At 35.6% G+C, this 22,145-nt stretch overlaps 2 protein-coding genes across 2 annotated transcripts; both read left to right on the forward strand.

Moving 5' to 3' along the window:
* The first annotated feature begins 9,049 nt into the window (after window positions 1–9,049).
* LOC143390803 (olfactory receptor 13C3-like) lies at window positions 9,050–10,028 on the forward strand. The gene has a single exon (XM_076843230.1). The coding sequence runs from the start codon at window positions 9,075–9,077 to the stop codon at window positions 10,026–10,028; it is 954 nt and encodes a 317-aa protein (XP_076699345.1). The 5' UTR covers window positions 9,050–9,074.
* Window positions 10,029–20,431: 10,403 nt separating this feature from the next.
* On the forward strand, window positions 20,432–21,407 carry LOC143390804 (olfactory receptor 13C3-like). The gene has a single exon (XM_076843231.1). The coding sequence runs from the start codon at window positions 20,457–20,459 to the stop codon at window positions 21,405–21,407; it is 951 nt and encodes a 316-aa protein (XP_076699346.1). The 5' UTR covers window positions 20,432–20,456.
* Window positions 21,408–22,145: the final 738 nt, after the last annotated feature.

The following is a 22,145-nucleotide window of genomic DNA, read 5'->3' on the forward strand; positions in this document are numbered from 1 at the left end:
TATAGGACATGGTCCTGGTGTAGGTAGAAATTTCTGGACCAAAAAAATTCTAAAAGTTTATTTTTACCTCCCAGAGAATATAGTAGAATGTTTCTGTCACTGTTGGCTTATACACCAATCATGTTGTCACCCTTACTGCTTATTCCTTGAGTAGAATTTGAATATATGTCATTGGCCCCAAATGTTGATTTCCTCAGGAGATGACCATACACGTACTAGTAACCTCCAAATAGACATTAGTTTGGGTATGCCAAGAAGCTGTCATAGGCTCCATTTTTCTCCACACTTGCTTCTCCTTTTTTCCACCTTTCATTTATTTATTTTTTCCCAGATTATCCTTTTTGGAGTAGGACTGTTATGTTCAACCAGAGAATGATCCATAAAATTTGTAGCAACTGTGGACAATATTTAGCCCTTTATTATTCTCAATTCTGTGAAGTAGGGTTGTGTATGTACAAGTATAGTGATCAGCATTATCCAGCAGTTTGGAAAAAGTACAAAACATTTAATTTTTTTAAAATCCTCATTAAACATGTGTCAAACTTTTTTCTTTTCTAGTAAATTTTTTTATTTTATTATTTTCTTTGAAGAATTTATTTTTTTACTTCCATATTTATTTATTTTATTCTTTTTAATTGCTTTTATTTTTTAAATACATGACAGTGGAATGCATCACTATCCTTATTACACATATAGAACACGATTTTTCATATCTCTGTTTGTATATAAAGTATATTCACACCAATTTATGTCTTCAAGATACCAACTCACTACACAATGGAACTTAGCAATAAAAGAGAATAAAATCATGGCATTTTCAGGTAAATGGATGCAGTTGGAGAAGATAATGCTAAGTGAATTTACCCAATTCCCCCCCCCCAAAAACCAAATGGTGTTTTATCTGATGTAAGGTGACTGACTCATAGTGGGATAGGGAGAGGGATCATGGGAGGAATAGAAGAACTCTAGATAGGGCAGAGGGGTGGGAGGGAAAGGGAGGGGGAAGGGGGTTAGCAATGATGGTGGAATGCGATAGACATCATTAATCGTGCTTTAAAAAGCAGAGAACCAAGAATGATTCATATAATCATTCTTTGGGTAATTTAGACTGTAGAAATATTTAGATATACTATTTTATCATGTCCAACAAATGATCAGTCTTTTGGAGTGTATAAATACAACAAATGTCCCACTAATATAAGATCAGGGGAAGAAAAAGAAAAAAAAATGGGAACAGAGAATTTTCTATGAGCGCCTATTTCAATTATTGCCATCTTCTCTCTATCTTCTCCTACAGGCTTAGCTCCCCTTTAATTCTTTGTATGTTAGGTTTTAACACTCTTCATGTAGTTGTGAAAGCCATACCTTTAGTCTCTTAACACACTCTAGTTTTGTTAGAAGGACTTTCAAATATCCATTTCAATTTTCACTAGTCTGCAATTTTGTGGAATGGGAATAAAATTAAATCTATTGCTTGTGCTACTTTGCAACTCATTTTTAAATATCACATGCTGTACCTTAATTATATAACCAATATCCAAGTTAAAAAAATACTTTTGCACCAGGCCCTGATATTTGCAGTAGTAATTACTTGACTTGCCATGTATGCAAATCCGAATCCAAAACAAATGTCTCTCTCAATCAAGGTTTCTTACAGTTTATGCCCTACACAGGGACCCTTCAGACCCCTAGGGACTTTCTTTTCAAACTGTATTACTTTTCCATTAGCTATCGTCTGAGAATTGGTAAAAATTCATAGGCATCATTGTTATTGTTATCTAGCTCTTCAGAGGCATGAAAAATTTTTAAAATTTTTTCCTAAGTCATATAGTAAATAATTACTTGGATATATTATTTTTATTTTTTAACCTACATTTATTCATCTTTAGAAAGAAATTCTTAATGATTTTCATAGGTTTCTGACTCCAAACTTCTGTGATCTTAGGATAGAAAAAAATGTTAATGTATTCGTATTTTTATTTAAAGTACATATACAGTTCATTATCATGTGTACTCAGTGTGTTTAATGTGTGCACGTTAATGTATTTGTGCATGCATAAATACTGTTCCTGCTTTTAAAGTAAATATTTTGCTTTCCAGAGTCCGACCATTTTACAGTAAAATGTGACATCTCTTCAAAAAATACTATAATAATCAAAGTCTTAATATATACCCTCTAGCATAGCAGACATTTGAAAATCTTATTTAGGTAATGTTCTGTATTCCTGTCTGAACTTAAGCCCAAGACTTTCATTATGGACTTAAAACAACTTTTGTGCCTCTAACCTATGGATTCATTTTTGTCTTTGAGTTTATTTATTGTATGGGCTCTCTCTGGCGATGGCATCTAGAATGGAAAATTTATGAAGAAGAATGAACAGAAAATGAGCTGAAAAGTGAAATAATTATGCATTGAATTCATACTAAATATGTGTTTTATTTCATTAATAATAACTAGGTTATTTTTCAGTTATATTTAGTAGTTATGATTTGAATTACTAAACTCTGAATTAACTTTGCTTCAGTAGGTATATTTTATTTATTTTTTTTTATTATTTTTTTTTAATTAATTTTTATTGTAGGTTGTTCAAAACATTACATAGTTCTTGATATATCATATTTCACACTTTGATTCAAGTGGGATATGAACTCCCATTTTTACCCCATATACAGATTGCAGAATCACTTCAGTTGCACAACCATTGATTTACATATTGCCATTTTGGTGTCTGTTGTATTCTGCTGCCTTTCCTATCCTCTACTATCCCCCCTCCCCCCTCCCCTCCCCTCTTCTCTCTCTACCCCCTCTACTGTAATTCATTTCTCCCCCTTATATTTTTCCTCCTTTCCCCTCACTTCCTCTTATATGTAATTTTGTATACCCCTGAGGGTCTCCTTCCATTTACATGCAATTTCCCTTCTCTCTCCCTTTCCCTCCCACCTCTCATCCCTGTTTAATGTTAATCTTCTTCTCATGCTCTTTGTCCCTACTCTGTTCTTAGCTACTTTCCTTATATCAAAGAAGACATTTGGCATTTGTTTTTAAGGGATTGGCTAGCTTCACTTAGCATAATCTGCTCTAATGCCATCCATTTCCCTCCAAATTCTATGATTTTGTCATTTCTTACTGCAGAGTAATACTCCATTGTGTATAAATGCCACATTTTTTTTTATCCATTCGTCTATTGAAGGGCATCTAGGTTGGTTCCACAGTCTTGCTATTGTGAATTGTGCTGCTATGAACATGGATGTAGCAGTGTCCCTATAGTGTGCTCTTTTTAGGTCTTTAGGGAATAGACCGAGTAGGGGAATAGCTGGATCAAATGGTGGTTCCATTCCGAGCTTTCCAAGAAATCTCCATACTGCTTTCCAAATTGGCCGCACCAATTTGCAGTCCCACCAGCAATGTATAAGAGTACCCTTTTCCCCACATCCTCGCCAGCACTTGTTATTGTTCGACTTCATAATGGCTGCCAATCTTACTGGAGTGAGATGGTATCTTAGGGTGGTTTTGATTTGCATTTCTCTGACTGCTAGAGATGGTGAGCATTTTTTCATATACTTGTTGATTGATTGTATGTCCTCCTCTGAGAAATTTCTGTTCAGGTCCTTGGCCCATTTGTTGATTGGGTTATTCGTTATCTCATTGTCTAATTTTTTTAGTTCTTTGTATATTCTGGATATTAGGGCTCTGTCTGAAGTGTGAGGAGTAAAGATTTGTTCCCAGGACGTAGGCTCCCTATTTACCTCTCTTATTGTTTCTTTTGCTGAGAAAAAAACTTTTTAGTTTGAGTAAGTCCCATTTGTTGATTCTAGTTATTAACTGTTGTGCTATGGGTGTCCTATTGAGGAATTTGGAGCCCGACCCCACAGTATGTAGATCATAGCCAACTTTTTCTTCTATCAGACGCCATGTCTCTGATTTGATATCAAGTTCCTTGATCCACTTTGAGTTAACTTTTGTGCATGGTGAGAGAAAGGGATTCAGTTTCATTTTGTTGCAAATGGATTTCCAGTTTTCCCAACACCATTTGTTGAAGATGCTATCCTTCTTCCATTGCATGCTTTTAGCCCCTTTATCGAATATAAGATAGTTGTAGTTTTGTGGATTGGTTTCTGTGTCCTCTATTCTGTACCATTGGTCCACCCGCCTGTTTTGGTACCAGTACCATGCTGTTTTTGTTACTATTGCTCTGTAGTATAGTTTGAAGTCTGGTATAGCTATACCGCCTGATTCACACTTCCTGCTTAGCATTGTTTTTGCTATTCTGGGTCTTTTATTTTTCCATATGAATTTCATGATTGCATTCTCTATTTCTACAAGAAATGCCTTTGGGATTTTGATTGGCATTGCATTAAACCTATAGAGAACTTTTGGTAATATCGCCATTTTGATGATGTTACTTCTACCTATCCATGAACAGGGTATATTTTTCCATCTTCTAAGATCTTCTTCTATTTCTCTCTTTAGGGTTCTGTAGTTTTCATTGTATAAGTCTTTCACCTCTTTTGTTAGGTTGATTCCCAAGTATTTTATTTTTTTTGAGGATATTGTGAATGGGGTGGTTGTCCTCATTTCCATTTCAGAGGATTTGTCGCTGATATCAGGAATGCCTTTGATTTATGTGTGTTGATTTTATAGCCTGCCACTTTGCTGAATTAAAAATAGGAAAAGAAGAACTCAAATTATCACTATTTGCAGATGACATGATTCTATACCTAGCAGACCCAAAAGGGTCTACAAAGAAACTATTAGTAGATATATTTTAAACTAAAAAGCGCTCTCATTTTGCAATACATTTTGATGTCTCCTAAAAGTGACAAGGGCAAAAGAATGTTGTTTTCTTTTTGAGCTATCATTCAGCCACAGTATATTCTCTGCACCACTTTTTTAATTGGGTGGGTGGGACACTGTCCCCAACACATCAGAAATTTCTCCATTTCACAGATGCCTCACTACCACTTTAAATTGCTTTGGGAATTGGGGAACAATTATAATAATGATGCCCAATTCCACAGATATGAAAAGTAAATATGTTTATTTACTTTTCATATCTGTGGAATTGGGCATCATTTCTTGAACCTGGCCTTAATTCATATAGTTGGCATGAATGTTAAGGAAAATGTAGTTATTTCTTATATTAGGTAGAAATAATGTATCATTATAAAGGTGAGTTCTGAATATCTTGAAACCATAAATTTTCATTCATAATTAGGACTAGTACTAAATATGAATTTATGATGTGAATAAAAATTAGGCAATATAGATATAAATTTATTAGTACTGAATAGATTTATGGTTTAATATTATCATTATTATAATCTGTCCCATCTTGGTGAATTCATAAAGCAGTTTCTGCGTGTATCTGAATTTCTTTGAAAACAAATTGTGAGGTAAGTAAGGTAGAGATTTCTATCTCTGTTGTACAAATGAAAACCTGAGCCTGTATGTTAGAAGAAAAAAAAGAACCTCAAACTAAGAAGTTTTGTAACTAATTCCCAATATTTTCACTAGGTTAAACATAAGTGTTCCAGTGACTTAGGTGACACCATATATTTTTTGGTTCATAAGCTTGTTTTATTAGATATCTACTTATTAGTACTGATAGAAATATAGAAGAGAGAGAACAATGTGGGCCTATTAAGTTTTCCTGAACATGAGTCCATAAATGCTGTGCAGGAAATTCCTTAAGAATTTAGAAAGTAAGTCTTATACCTATTCTGTCAAAATTCATCTACTATATGCAGCCAGTGTGTCAGGCCATAGTTGTACTGGGAGGAGCAAAATAAGCAAAGTGGTTTCCCATGTCTCTTGTTATCTCTCAATATAGAAAGTGACACAATTAAAGTGCTGAGAGCAGAAGAAAATCAAAGATAGCATAACAAGTCTGGCTCAAGGTGAACTGGATATGTGAGGGAGTTTCTGCCTGCGAAGGGATGACAGAGAGCAGGTGCAGAAGTGGCTTAACATGGTAGCATGTGTCCTAGTCACATCTGTCTGAAAGAGGAGTTCAACAGGCTCTCTGGTCCTGTACCCCTAAGGGGCTGGATCTGGAACTTTGCCACACTTTCTGGTAAGTCAGTGTCTTGTTGTTACCTTCCTTTGGCATTCATGGTGGTCTGGTCAGAGTGCTCATGTCCCTCATCTATGACATCCCTTGACCAATATCTGAACTCCACTTCAGTAAGATATTGACTTATCTTAACAAGTAGCATAGAGTGAGCATAAAATCATTGCACAAGAAGTGTCATGTTCTGAGATATATGATCAATCCCACGTTCCTCAAAACCTCTGTGATTAGAAATTAAAACCTTGAAAGTGTCCATTTTTCTTTCCATTGTTAACTGCTTACAGTTAAGTTTCGCCTTTATCTCAATTTATTTGTATCAACAACCATTTTTTTGTAAAGATTTTGTAAAGATTTTAATGCAACTTCCCAAGCATTAAAGTAGTGGAAAGAGAATGGGTTTTGGGTTTTGGATCTGCTAATACATTAGCTGTGTGATTTCAAGCAAGTAAGCTAATGTCAAGTACACTATCTGATACATAGAAATCTGTGAGCTAAATTATTTTGGTGACTTTTTTCTACTTAAGAAATTTTGGGGGTAGTGCTGGTGTTATGCTGAGTGAATAAAGATTAAAAATTGGTTTGAGACAAAAAGCTCTCATCTCTTATGTGGGAATCCAATATTCTTTCATCTGTGCCTCTCATCAAGGTTGAAAATTTCTACTTGGTGTTCTATAAATTATTTCTGAAGTGACAATTTCTCTGTCTGGTTTGGCTTTTGACTCTAAGACATTATACACTAGAGAGAAATTTTCCCACCTCTCTTCACAAAATGAACTGCATATTGGAGTGAAATTTGAGCTGCTTAACCTGAAAGATGGTGCTGATTATGAAAAGATGATTTTTGTGTGCATGTGGCAGGAAGCAACTACCAATAACCTAATTAATCTAGATCTCTCAACTTTCTTATGTCATATTTCTGCTCAAAAACCCCATAAACTGAATCCTGTGATGTCAAGTTTCGAGGGTAGCTAACATCAAGGTCTAAACATTCACTTAGTGCTTTGTTTCTCCTAACAGGCTCCTTCCTTATCAAAAAGATTGTCAAATTCTTTGTCTGACTTTTGAAGCTTTGTATACACCAGCCTTGTGTGCTTTTAGCTGTGTTTCCCACCAGTCCTCCACAGAAATTCCTTGTTTGAAAAGCAGGTGCTATGATCCTGCTGATCCTAAATGTTGCTCAGTCTGTTTCTATTTGGGGTATTTTTTTTCTTTTTTCTTCTTTTTTTTTTTAATGTCAGACGTTCTTCCTTTTTTCCCCTATTTCTTCAGATCTGCCTAAATTGGAAATTCATTCAGAATTCTATCTTTACTATCTTTAGCCTTCCTCTGAGAGTTCTTATAAAATTCACCCTGGACACATGATTGAATCATACACTGTATGACTGAATCATATGCTATATCAAATGGTGCCATGAATCTTTTCCTCTTTCTCTGGCTGAATTGTGCACTTTTATTGGCAGACATGATGGGTCATACTTTTTCTATCCTTTCATCGACTGTTAGGATTGTGCTGAATGAGGCTATCAATAATAATGTCTGCAAAAGATTTATACTTTTATATGAATTTGTTTTTCAAAGATATTCATTTCTGTAGTATACTGAACAGCAACAATATGTGGCTCTGCAGTTTACAGGACAATGCAAAATATAATCACCTTGTTCTTTTTCCAGGTTGTTAAATCAGTCCATGTAATAATGCAAAAGAATATCTACTGAGATCAAAAACATCTCGATGATCTGCCAATCACACTAAGGAAACTGACATCTTTCTTCTGAAAAGCTGTCCTCATACTAGCTGCTTTATCACAGCCTGTGGAAGTTTATTAGAAATGCAAATTCACAGGACATCCTCCAGTCCTACTAAAAGAGAATTTATGTTTTAACAAAATTCTCAGGTGATTAACATGTGCATAAAAATTTGAATTTCTGATGTAGTGGATTATTTATATTTCCATCAAGAGAGAAAAAAAATCAGACTGTGCTCTGTGGCAAAACGAGATGTAGTAACCTTTTGAGTTGTAGCACATAGAATTTTAGATCTCATTGCCAAAAAGCTGAATGTAGTGCTCCATTTTATACTTATTGCATGGAAAATCTTTGCTACATCCTGTCTTTCACTTTTGATAAAAATTATGGGAAAAGGGGTCTGTTTGTCTGCCTTTTGTGAAGTATTAATGCCATATGTATATGCAAATATACTCAATTATTATTATTGTTTCCTCACATTCACTAAAACAAATAAATTAAGGGTAATTCTTAGTCATTAAAGAAAACATGTGAAGAGAGAGAATTTGTAGGGTTTTCCACAGATTCTCCATCACACGCAGAGTTAGTCTTCATAGTGCTTGTGTCCTATACAATTAAATAGAAAGAGTGAATTGTTTCTGTGAAATCAACAATTAACTTTAACTTTGAACTGATATTACCTTACTGTATACTTGGTTCAACGTGCTATGCTGTAATGGTTGTCCTTATGAAAATACACATTTAACTCAGAAGAGATTTCGAATTTTAGGTAGGTAAAGAAATATGCATAAAAGTCAAACCTGCTTTAAATTGTGAAAATTCCTGTTGATCAGGGGTTAAAATTCTAGTCTTTGTTGTCTGTTGCTTTCTCCACTGTTCTCTCCCTGTGCTTGATGAAATGAAGTAGTCAGGTTTATAGCTTGCAATATTCTGGGGCTTTTAGAAAAGTCAACTAGGACTGTTCTTAATGATAGGAGTATTGCTACCTAATTTGCTTCTGATCCTAGATATATCTTCTCATATAGATACAGGATCCTAGATATATCTTCACATATTCCAGACAGGACAGAGAAATCCTCAGTATCCTGTCACAGGATATTGTAGTTTAGGCACAGACACTGTTGAAGATAACTGAATGACACTTTTGAAACACTCTCTCTTTCATCCTACAATGTTTATTCATGAAATTTGTCACATTTATAGTTTGGCCATAAAAACATTTAAGCCAATCTGCCTTTGACATCCTAAAGCTGAGATATGGATAGGACAAATGCAACATTTGTGAGAGAATTCATTCTTCTAGGACTCTCTGGTTACCCCAAATTTGAGATGAGCTTCTCGGCTCTGGTTCTAATTATGTACCTAGTGATTCTCAGTGGCAATGGTGTTCTGATCATATTAAGCATCTTTGATTCCCGTCTTCACACTCCCATGTACTTCTTCCTGGGCAACCTCTCCTTCCTGGATATCTGCTACACATCTTGTTCAGTTCCCTCAATACTGGTGAGTTTAATCTCAAAGAAAAGAAACATTTCCTTCTCTGGATGTACACTGCAGATGTTCTTTGTATTTGCAATGGGATCCACAGAATGTTTACTTCTTGGTATGATGGCTTTTGATCGCTATGTGGCCATCTGTCACCCTCTGAGGTACCCCATCATCATGAGCAAGAGGGTGTGTATATTGATGGCCTCTGTATCATGGCTGTCTGGTGGAATCAATTCAGCTGTGCAAACCTCTCTTGCCATGAGACTGCCTTTCTGTGGGACGAACATTATCAATCACTTCACATGTGAGATCTTAGCTGTCCTCAAGCTGGCTTGTGCTGATATATCCCTCAATATTATTACCATGTCAATAGCAAATATTATCTTCCTGGTTCTCCCTCTGCTGGTCATATTCTTCTCCTACATGTTTATCCTCTACACCATCTTGAGAATGAACTCAGCCACAGGGAGACGCAAGGCTTTTTCTACCTGCTCAGCACATCTGACTGTAGTGATCATATTCTTTGGTACCATCTTCTTTATGTATGCAAAACCCAAGTCCCAAAATCTGAATCGGGAAGACAAGTTGCGAACTTCAGACAAGCTTATTCCTTTGTTTTATGGGGAAGTGATCCCCATGTTGAATCCTATCATCTATAGCTTGAGGAATAAGGATGTTAAAGCTGCTGTAAAACATATGCTAAACCAAAAAACTATTCAGTAAAACTATCTGAAAATGCAAGAGGTACAAGATGGACTCATGGGTAAATTGATGGGAATATTTTGGTAAAATCCTAGGAAGAAATATTTTATTCTGTCTTCATTATCCTTGTTCAGCAAGAATGGTTGAGAAACACAATTTGCTACAAACTCTGTTTCCAACATGTCATGATCAAAATCTCATAAACACCGTGAATCCCATTTGAATCCCATTCTTGTTGATGCCTAAAGAGAGTTTTCCTAGTGGACTGTGTGAATCAGCAGAGAACAGTCATCTTTAAGCTTTGGAAACGGAGACAAGAGCATAAATTCTCCAATTCTAGCTAAATGAATTTGGAGAGATATTCATTCTTTTTAAACCATACTTATCTTACTTGTAGGAAATAAATCAGTAAAATCCAGTTCTTAATGTCATATAATTTCAATCACTTGGAAAAAAACAATTGACATAGTACCAGCATCATACTGTCTTCAAATTTCAGAACTGAAACTGAGACTGTATATCAAGTACTGAAAGTTAATAGTTAGCATCTCTTATTCTAAACTAATAATTACTAAATTCAGGTTGCCCTCTGTAAAATTTGCCCCATTAATATAAATCACATCCTTCTTGATATACCTCTAATATCTATGTAAAGAGATCAGGCCAGAAGAAATATGTAGTGCAAAATGAATGTTGGGAGCTATTTCACTATTGTCCCAGTGAGAGGAGAGAACCTCTTCCCACTGAAGCCTAGTGAAGAGGCTGAGAAGAGCCCCTTAAGATTTTGAGAGCTTACAAAGGAAGGAGAGTCTGGCTTCTGGCTTGATGAGTGAAAGCCTAAGGAGGTCTGAAGGATGCAGACTAGCAGAGAAGCTAGTTTAGTGGAGAGAGGTGGGTGGGTGGGTATTGCAGACCAGAAATAAACAGAAGCATTTCAAATCTGCCTGAGGTATTCTCTCAGGCTCAGAAAGAGTGACAAAAAGTGTTAGTGATTGTAAAATGAAGATCAGTTCTTGTTATTTTACAATAAAGGGAAATTCCTTGATAAATATAGAATGACTTTATTTATTTATTTAGTACATTGCTCATTAAGAAGTCTGATGTTAAGTACAGGCTAAATTTGGGCTGTGCTATCCAGATTTCCCATGACCTCTTAGCTCATTATGATGGCTGGGTTTTTTTACTTCATTTTCCCATTCAAGTTTCCTTTTGTTATTTGTGGGAAGAACACAACCTCTCTCCATATCTCCTACTTAGATTCTCTGCTCTTTGCCAACCCCCTTCCTGCATCAATCCTGGTTTCTATCCACTTTGATCCCTAAATCCTGCTGCACTGTGACTGTCCCACAGAGCTGAATATTGTTACTGCGGAGCACCTTTGGCTGCTGGTTTCTCTCCTCTGTTGGATTTTGTTGGTGTTGACCCACAAGGCGTGACGAAGACTATGGAAATGATGGCCCTTGAACATCTGGTGCCCCTCCTCCTTCTATTTTGCAGGCCCCATATTCATATTTGATCTTGTTTAGTTGTGTTTAATGTTTGACCTATTTAAATAAGATTTCGACCTGTAAAATAATATTATTTCCATTATTTTAGCCAACTCCTTAGAACCTAACCTTAATTTTCCCCCCTAACACTAAGAATCTGCATCTTGTGTGCAAGCTTATATCAGGTTGAACTCATCACCTTCTGGGATATACCATAGATATGTATGAGTGGATGCAATCTGGCTTTGATATAGACAATTGTGCTCATGTTAATCAATGATCAGAGAGCTCACAGAATGGAAAATAAATCATACTCTGGAATATTAGAAAATCTCCAGTAAATTCATATTTTTTAAATTTCCAAAAAAATCAATGCATAAGAAAAAAGAAGTACTGCACTTTTAGCCATCTCCCAAAACACTCACTTTAAACATTTTGTGATTAACTAGGAGTCATATATTCATTAGGTTTTTATTTTGATTTATTAATATTTGTATTATAAGCACTTGGGTTTGCTTATCTTTTAAATATACAAATTTTATCAATTCTAAGAAGTGAAATGAATAGACCGTATACTATGAACATTTCTATTTCTGGCAAAATTATGTCCATAAAGGTCATATTATTTACTTTAAACACTGTAATATGAATTTACTCAAAGATTTATGTCACAGTCTCTCTGTTTTTCTCTGTATATATAACACAGAAATATTTACATTTATATGTACATTTTTCTCAAACCTCCTGGTAATGTTCATTTTTAAATATTTTGCAAAAGAACAATTTAATAAACTCTGTACAGAGATTTACAAATTAAATAATTACCAACAAATGGTCATCTTGTCATTAATCATACCCACGTATCTCCTTTCTCCAGGTTATTTTGAGGCAAATCATTGACATGACTACATCATATTATACATATTATTTGCCAGATTAGTGGTGTATGACTGAAATCCCAGCCACTTAGGAGGGTGAGGGAGTGCAATACCAAGTTTGATGCCAGTCTCAGTCACTTAGTGAGACCTTCAGAAGCTTAGAGAGACTCTGACTAAAAATTAAAAAGGACTTGCAATGTAGCTTAGTGGTAAAAGCACCCCTGGGTTTAATTTCCAGTACCCCAACCAACCAACCAAACACATTATTTAATGTAGTTATATCCTGAATATATTAATTATGTGGATTTACACTATTTGGCAACAATCCAATTGCTACCATTCACATTGTTGTTCAATAGAATACATCTTCTGCAACCTGTAAGTTCTGATATGAATGATGCCTTTGCCATTGAAGCAATAGGACAATGATGGAAAAGAATGGTGTCTGCCATATAGGAACATGAGCCATATGAAATCCAACATTTCTCATTCCACTGGACAGTTACTGTAAGATAATTCAGGATAGATGTTATTTGATTTTCTAAGTTTCAAGAGAGGTCACATTTTAAAAGTAAGTACTGTATATTTACAAAGAATTGGATCTTTTTAAAAAACTTTTGAAATTAATTAATTCATTTTAATTAGGTATATATGACATCCGAATGCATTTTAATTCATTGTACACAGTTGTAGCACAACTTTACATTTCTATGGTTATATACAATATATAGTCACACCCTATGTGTACTCATACATGTACCTAGGATAATGATGTCCATCTCATTCCACCATCTTTCCTTCCCCCATGCAGCCTCCCTCCCCTCCCTCCTCTTTACCCCAATTCCTCCATTATTTCCGATGGTTTTCCCATCCCTGTTATGGATCAGTATTCACTTAAAAGAGAGAACTTTTGGCCTTTGGTTTTGGGGGATTGGCTTTTTTTTTTGCTTAGCATGGTATTCTACAACTCCATCCATTGACCTGCAAATGCCATAATTTTATTCTCTTTTAATGCTGAGAAATATTCCATTGTTTATATATGGAATATATAAACAGTTTCTTTAACCATTCATCTATTGAAGGTCATCTAGGTTGCTTCCATTGTTTAGCTATTGTGAATTGAGCTGCTATGAACATTGATGTGGCTGCATTGCTACAGTATGCAGATTTTATGTCCTTTGAGTATAGACTGAGGAGTGGAACAGCTGAGACAAATGTTGGTTCCATTCCAAGTTTCCTAAGAAATCTCCATATTGCACCAATTTTCAGTCTCACCAGTAATGTATGAGTGTGTCTTTCCCCCCACATCCTTGCCAACATTTATTTGTTGTCTGTATTCTTGATAATTGCCTCTGACTGGCGTGAGATGAAATCTTAGAGTAGTTTTGATTTGCATTTCTCTAATTACTAGAGATATTGTCTTTTACAGAGCACTTGAGATTCCAGAGTGTGTACTTGTGTGAGATATTAGTAAAAATATAGGACATGGTCCTGATGGAGGAAGAAATTTCAGAACTAAAATGAGAATTATGAAAGTTTAGTTTTTACTTCCCAGGCCAGGCCAATTTTTTTTTTTTTTTTTTTTTTTGTACCAAGGATTGAACTCAGGATCACTAAACCCCTGAGCCACATGTGCAGCCCTATTTTGTATTTTGAATTGCTTAGTGCCTCGCCTTTGCTGAGGTTGGCTTTGAACTCATGATGTTTCCTCCTCAGCCTTCAGAGTCCCTGAGATTATAGGTATCCACCACTGTGCTTGATCCCAGGCCAATTTTAAGCAACTGTATTTTACAATGTTTTAGTCGCTGTTAGCTTATACATGTACCTTTTTTTTTTTTTTTTGCCATTAGCTTCTCATTCCTTGAGTAGAATTTGAGCATATACCATGTACCCCAAATGTTAATTTCCCCAGGAGAACACCAGGTATGTACTAGCACCCTCTAAACTACTTCAGATGGAGCAGGACAAGGATCCCCTCTAGATTCTGCTTTTATTGGCAATTGCTTCCCATTCTTTCCATTCTTCATTTATTTTTTCCAGATTATCCTCCCTTGGATAGAAATGTTACGCTGAACCACAAAGTTCAACATATACAATGTTGATTTCCTTCTAATTCCATATATTCCATATAGATTTTAATATTCTTCCCTCAGTTTTGCAAAGTCTTCCCTTTAGTCTCTTAACATCTTCCAGTTTTTTCAAATTGAGCTTTTAATTTTCATTAGCTTACTTTTTTTGTGGATGGGCATATATGATAACTATTGTTTGTGATGCTTTGCAAGCCATTGTTGAATTTTATATGGAGTGCCTTAACTAGATAAGCAAATTAAAATCATACGCTTGCTCTGGGTCCTAATATTGGCAGTCACTTTACTGGCCAGGTATGCAAATCTAGATCCAAAACAAGTGTTACTCTCAATCAAGATTTACTGTTGTCCACCTGGAAACAAGACAGTGGCCAATGTAATGCACAAGCTAACTCTGGCTTTTTCTGGATAGTTTCTATGGACAGCTCTTAACTGCTTTTAGTCTCTAACCTTTCTACTGACAAGCAGAACTTGCAGGTATGTTCCCAGCTCTTGAGGAGACAGGATACCTATTTTTTTCACACATGGCTGCACTGTTTGAATGCCTGCATGCCCTCTCATCTTATGCCCCCAAAAGGCCACTTCCAAAGAGGGAATAAAGGCTCCAATTTGTTGGTTCTGGTCCTTCTCTGAATTCTGAAGAGAAGTTTTATGATAGATGTAGACAAGCTCTACTTTGATCATCTCACTTCAGGTCCATAAATTAAGGTTTCTTACAGTTTATGCCCTACACAGGGACCTTTCAGACCCCTAGGGACTTTATTTTCAGACTGTATTACTTTTGCATTAGCTATCTTCTGAGAATTGGTAAAACTTCATATGCATCATTGTTATTGTTATCTAGCTCTTCAGAGGCATGAAAAAACATTTTTTTTAAATTCTTCCTAAGTCAAATAGTAATAATTACTTGGAAATACTATTTTTATTTTTAACCTACATTTATTCATCTTTAGAAAGAAATTCTTAATGATTTTTATAGGTTTCTGACTCTGAACTTCTGTGATCTTAGAAAAAAATCTTGACATATTTCTATTTTTATATAAAGTGCATATACAGTTCATTATCATGTGTACTCAGGTGTGTTTAATGTGATTTCAAGCAAGTGAGCTAATGTCAAGTGCAATATCTGATACATAGGAATATGTAAGCTAAATTATTTTGGTGACTTTTTTTCTGCTTAAGAAATTTTGGGGGTGGTGCTGGTTTTATGCTGAGTGAATATAAGTGCATGCATAAATACTGTTCCTGCTTTTAAAGTAAATATTTTGCATTCCAGAGTCTGACTGTTTTATAGTAAATTGTGAGATCTGTTCAAAAAATACTATAATAATCAAAGTATTAATATATACCCTCTATAGTAGACATTTGAAAATATTATTTAGGTAATGTTCTCTCCTCCTGTCTGAACTTATGCCCCAAACTTTCATTAGGGACTTTAAAAAAACCTTTTGTGGCCTTAAACTATGGATTCACTTTTGTCTTGTGAGTTTATTTATTAAATGTGCTATCACTGGTGATGGCATCCTGAATGGAAAATTTATCAAGAAGAATGAACAAATATGAGCTGAAAAGTGAAATGATTATGAATTGAATTCATGCTAAATATTTGTTTTATTTCTTAATAATAACTAGGTCATTTTTCAATTATGTATTTTAGTAGTTACGATTTGAATTACTAAACTCTGAATTAACTTTGCTTAGTAGGTATATTTTAAACTAAAAAGTGCTCACATTTTGCAATGCATTTTGATGAACATTTCCTCTCCTAAAAGTGATAAGGGCAGAGGAATGTTGATTCCTTTTTGAGCTATAGTTCAGCCACAGAATATTCTCAGCACCACTTTTAGGAGGATGGGACACTGTCCCCAATGCATCAGAAATTTCTCCATTATACAGAAGTCTCACTACCACCTTAAATTGCTTTGGGAATTGGGGAACAATTATAATAATTGTTGCACAACACATATTTACTCTTCATATCTGTGGAATTGGGCATCAATTCTTGAACCTGACCTTAAATCATATGTCTGGCATGAATGTTAAGGAAAATGTAGTTATTTCTTATACTAGGTAGAAATACTGTATCATTATAAAGGTGAGTTCTGAATATCTTGAAACCATAAATTTTCATTCAAAATTAGGAATAGTACTAAATATGAATTTACAATGTGAGTAAAAATTCGGTAATGTATATACAAATTTATTAGTACTGAATAGATTTATGGTTTAATATTATCATTATTATAATCTGTCCCATCTTGGTGAATTCATAAAGCAGTTTCTGCATGTATCTGAATTTCTCTGAAAACGAATTGTGAGGTAAGTAAGGTAGAGATTTCTATCTCTGTTGTACAAATGAAAACCTGAGCCTGTATGTTAGAAGCAAAAAAAAGAACCTCAAACTAAGAAGTTTTGTAACTAATTCCCAATATTTTCACTAGGTTAAGCATAAGTGTTCCAGTGACTTAGGTGATACCATATATTTTTTGGTGCTTAAGCTTGTTCTTATTAGATATCTACTTATTAATACTGATAGAAAGAAAGAAGTGAGAGAACAATGTGGGCCTATTAAGTTTTCCTGAACATGAGTCCATAAATGCTGTGCAGTAAATTCCTTAGGAATTTAGAAAGTAAGTCTTATACCTATTCAGTCAAAATTCATCTACTATGTGCAGCCAGTATGTCAGGCCATAGTTGTACAGGAAGGAGCAAAATAAGCAAAGTGGTTTCCCATGTCTCTTGTTATCTTTCAATATAGAAAGTGACCCAATTAAAGTGCTGAGAGCAGAAGAAAACCAAAGACAGCATAACAAGTCTGGCTCAAGGTAAACTGGATCTGTGAAGGAGTTTCTGCCTGGGACGGGACAACAGAGAGCAGGTGCAGAAGTGGCTTAGCATGATAACATGTGTCATAGTCACATCTGTCTGAAAGAGGAGTTCAACAGGCTCCCTGGTCCTGTACCCCAAAAGGGCTGGATCTGGAACATTGCCACACTTTCTGGTAAGTCCGTGTCTTGCTGTTACCTTCCTTTGGCATTCATGGTGGGCTGGTCAGAGTGCTCATGTCCCTCATCTATGGCATCCCTTGACCAATATCTGAACTCCACTTCAGTAAGATATTGACTTATCTTAACAAGTAGCATAGAATGAGCATAAAAACATTGCACAAAAAGTGTCATGTTCTGAGATATATGATCAATCCCACGTTCCTCAAAACCTCTGTGATTAGAAATTAAGACCTTGAAAGTGACCATTTTTTCTTTCCATTGTTCACTGCTTACAGTTAAGTCTTGCCTTTATCTCAGTTTATTTGTATCACCAACCATTTTTTTGTAAAGATTTTGTAAAGATTTTAATGCAACTTCCCAGACATGAAAGTAGTTGAAAGAGAATGGGTTTTGGGTTTTGGATCTGCTAATACATTAGCTGTGTGATTTCAAGCAAGTGAGCTAATGTCAAGTGCAATATCTGATACATAGGAATCTGTGAGCTAAATTATTTTGGTGACTTTTTTCTACTTAAGAAATTTTGGGGGTAGTGCTGGTGTTACACTGAGTGAATAAAGATTAAAAATTGGTTTGAGACAAAAAGCTCTCATTGCTCATGTGGGAATCCAATATTCTTTCATCTGTGCCTCTCATCAAGGTTGAAAATTTCTACTTGGTGTTCTATAAATTATTTCTGAAGTGAGAATTTCTGTGTCTGGTTTCGCTTCTGACTACAAGACATCATGCACTAGAGAGAAATTTTCCCACCTCTCTTCACAAAATGAACTGCATATTGGAGTGAAAGTTGAGTGGGTTAACCTAAAAGATGGTGCTGATTATGAAAAGATGATTTTTGTGTGCATTTGGTAGTTAGCAAATACCGACAACCTAATTAATCTAGATCTCTCAACTTTCTTATGTCATATTTCTGCTCAAAAACCCCATAAACTGAATCCTGTGATGTCAAGTTTCGAGGGTAGCTAACATCAAGGTCTAAACATTCACTTAGTGCTTTGTTTCTCCTAACAGGCTCCTTCCTTATCCAAAAGATTGTCAAATTCTTTGTCTGACTTTTGAAGCTTTGTATACACCAGCCTCATGTGCTTTTAGCTGTGTTTCCCACCAGTCCTCCGCAGAAACTCCGTGTTTGAAAAGCAGGTGCTATGATCCTGCTGATCCTAAATGTTGCTCAGTCTGTTTCTATTTGGGGTATTCTTTTCTTTTTTCTTTTTTTTAATGTCAGACATTCTTCCTTTATTTTCTATTTCTTCAGATCTGCCTAAATTGGAACTTCTTTCAGAATTCTATCTTTACTTGTTTCTCCTTAGCCTCCCTCTGAGAGTTCTTATAAAATTCACCCTGGACACATGATTGAATCATACGCTATATGATTGAATCATATGCCATATTAAATGGTGCCATGAATTTTTTCCTCTTTCCCTGGCTGAACTGTGCACCTTTATTGGCAGACGTGATGGGTCATACTTTTTCTATCCTTTCATCGATTGTAAGGATTGTGCTGAATTAAGCTATCAGTAATAATGTCTGGCAAAAGATTTATCCTTTTATATAAATTTGTGTTTCAAAAATATTCATTTCTGTAATATACTGAACAGCAACAATATGTGGCTCTGCAGTTTACGGACAATGCAAAATATAATCACCTTGGTCTTTTCCAGGTTGTTAAAACAGCCCATGTAATAATGCAAAAGAATATCTATTGGGATCAAAAACATCTCGATGATCTGCCAATCACACTAAGGAAACTAACATCTTGCTTCTGAAAACCTGTCCTCATACCAGCTACTTTATCACAGCCTGTGGAAGTTTATTAGAAATGCAAATTCACAGGACATCCTCCAGTCCTACTAAAAGAGAATTTATGTTTTAACAAAATTCTCAGGTGATTTACATGTGCATAAAAATTTGAATGTCTGAAGTAGTGGATTATTTATTATTCCATCAAGAGAGAAAAAATCAGACTGTGCTCTTTGTCAAAACAAGATGTAGTAACCTATTTAAGTTGTAGCACATAGAATTTTAGATCTCATTGCCAAAAAGCTAGTGTAGTGTTCCATTTTATACTTATTGCATGGTTAATCTTTGCTGCATCCTGTCTTTCACATTTGATAAAAATTATGGGATAAGGGGTCTGTTTGTCTGCCTTTTGTGAAGTATTACATGCCATACATATATGAAAATATACTTAAGCATTATTACTGTTTCCTCACATTCACTTAAACAAATAAATCAAGGGTAATTCTTAAGTCATAAAATAAAATGTGTAAAGAGAGAGTATGTAGTGTTTTCCACAGATTCTCCATCACATGAAGAGTTAGTCTACACGGTGCTTGTGACCTATATGATTAAATAGAAAGAGTGAATTGTTTCTGTGAAATCAACAATTAACTTTAACTTTGAACTGATATTACATTACTGTATACATGGTTCAACGTGCTATGATGTAATGGTTGCCCTTATGAAAATACACATTTAACTCAGAAGAGATTCAGAATTTTAGGTAGATTAAGAAATATGCTTGAAAATCAAACCTGCTTTAAACTGTGAAAATTCTTGTTGATCAGGGGTTAAAATTCTAGTCTTTGTTGTCTGTTCCTTTCTCCACTGTTCTCTTCCTGTGCTTGATGAAATGAAGTAGTCAGGTTTATAGCTTGCAATATTCTGGGGCTTTTAGAAAAGTCAACTAGGACTGTTCTCAATGATAGGAGTATTGCTACCTAATTTGCTTCTGATCCTAGACATATCTTCTCATATAGATACAGGATCCTAGATATATCTTCACATATTCCAGACAGGACAGAGAAATCCTCAGTATCCTGTCACAGGATATTGTAGTTTAGGCACAGACACTGTTGAAGATAACTGAATGACACTTTTGAAACACTCTCTCTTTCATCCTACAATGTTTATTCATGAAATTTGTCACATTTATAGTTTGGCCATAAAAAAAATTTAAGCCAATCTGCCTTTGACATCCTAAAGCTGAGATATGGATAGGACAAATGCAACATTTGTGAGAGAATTCATTCTTCTAGGACTCTCTGGTTACCCCAAATTTGAGATGAGCTTCTCGGCTCTGGTTCTAATTATGTACCTAGTGATTCTCAGTGGCAATGGTGTTCTGATCATATTAAGCATCTTTGATTCCCGTCTTCACACTCCCATGTACTTCTTCCTGGGCAACCTCTCCTTCCTGGATATCTGCTACACATCTTGTTCAGTTCCCTCAATACTGGTGAGTTTAATCTCAAAGAAAAGAAACATTTCCTTCTCTGGATGTGCACTGCAGATGTTCTTTGTATTTGCCATGGGATCCACAGAATGTTTTCTCCTTGCCATGATGGCTTTTGATCGCTATGTGGCCATCTGTAACCCTCTGAGGTACCCCATCATCATGAGCAAAGGGGTGTGTGCACTGATGGCCTCTGTATCATGGCTGTCTGGTGGAGTCAATTCAGCTGTGCAAACCTCTCTTGCCATGAGACTGCCTTTCTGTGGGACAAACATTATCAATCACTTCACATGTGAAATCTTAGCTGTCCTCAAGCTGGCTTGTGCTGATATATCCCTCAATATTATTACCATGTCAATGTCAAATACGGCCTTCCTGGTTCTCCCTCTGCTGGTCATTTTCTTCTCCTATGTGTTTATCCTCTACACCATCTTGAGAATGAACTCAGCCACAGGGAGACGCAAGGCCTTTTCTACCTGCTCAGCTCATCTGACTGTGGTGATCATATTCTTTGGTACCATCTTCTTTATGTATGCAAAACCCAAGTCCCAAGACCTGACTGGGGAAGACAAGTTGCGAACTTCAGACAAGCTTATTCCTTTGTTTTATGGGGAAGTGATCCCCATGTTGAATCCTATCATCTATAGCTTGAGGAATAAGGATGTTAAAGCTGCTGTAAAATATATGCTGAACCGAAAACTTACTTAGTAAAGCCATCAGGAAGCCAAGGCAGGAAGATCGAGAGTTCAAAGACAGCCTCAGCAAAAGCAAGGTGCTAAGCAGCTCAGTGAGACCCTGTGTCTAAATGAAAATACAGAATTGGGCTGGGGATGTGGCTCCGTGGTTGAGTGCCCCTGAGTTCAATCTCTGGTACCCCCACTCAAAAAAAAAAAAAAAAGAAAGAAAGAAAAGAAAAAGAAAAAAAAAACCCAACATCAGAAAATGCAAGTTTATGTATTTGTGTCAGAATTACAATCTTACCCCATATCACCTAGTCAGATGCTTTACTCTTTGTCATTCTACTTCCTTCAGATCAGTTGTGGTTTCTATCTAATGTTCTGGTCCCTAAACCCTGTGGTCCTCTGTCTGTCTCCACCCATGTGAATATGATTGCTGGTGACTCTCTTCTTGGATCACACTGTTGTTGATCCATCAAGGTGTGAAGGATACTGTGAATAATGGCATTTGAACATCTGCTGCCTATTCTTCATCCATTTCATAGAACATACACTTATTTTGATCCCTGTTTAGTTTTCTTTAATTTTTGATGTATTTAAATAAGGTTTTGGCCTTTACAAATTCTGTTTTTATTGTTTTAGTCAACTTCTTAGCACCTAACCTTAATATTTTCCCCATAATATCATGAGTACCAGCATCTTATCCACAGGTGTATATTAGGTTGGACTCATCACCTGCTAAAATATTCCATGGATATATGTGATGAAT

This window comes from Callospermophilus lateralis, chromosome 2, assembly GCF_048772815.1.
Source record: "Callospermophilus lateralis isolate mCalLat2 chromosome 2, mCalLat2.hap1, whole genome shotgun sequence".
NCBI lineage: Eukaryota > Metazoa > Chordata > Mammalia > Rodentia > Sciuridae > Callospermophilus > Callospermophilus lateralis.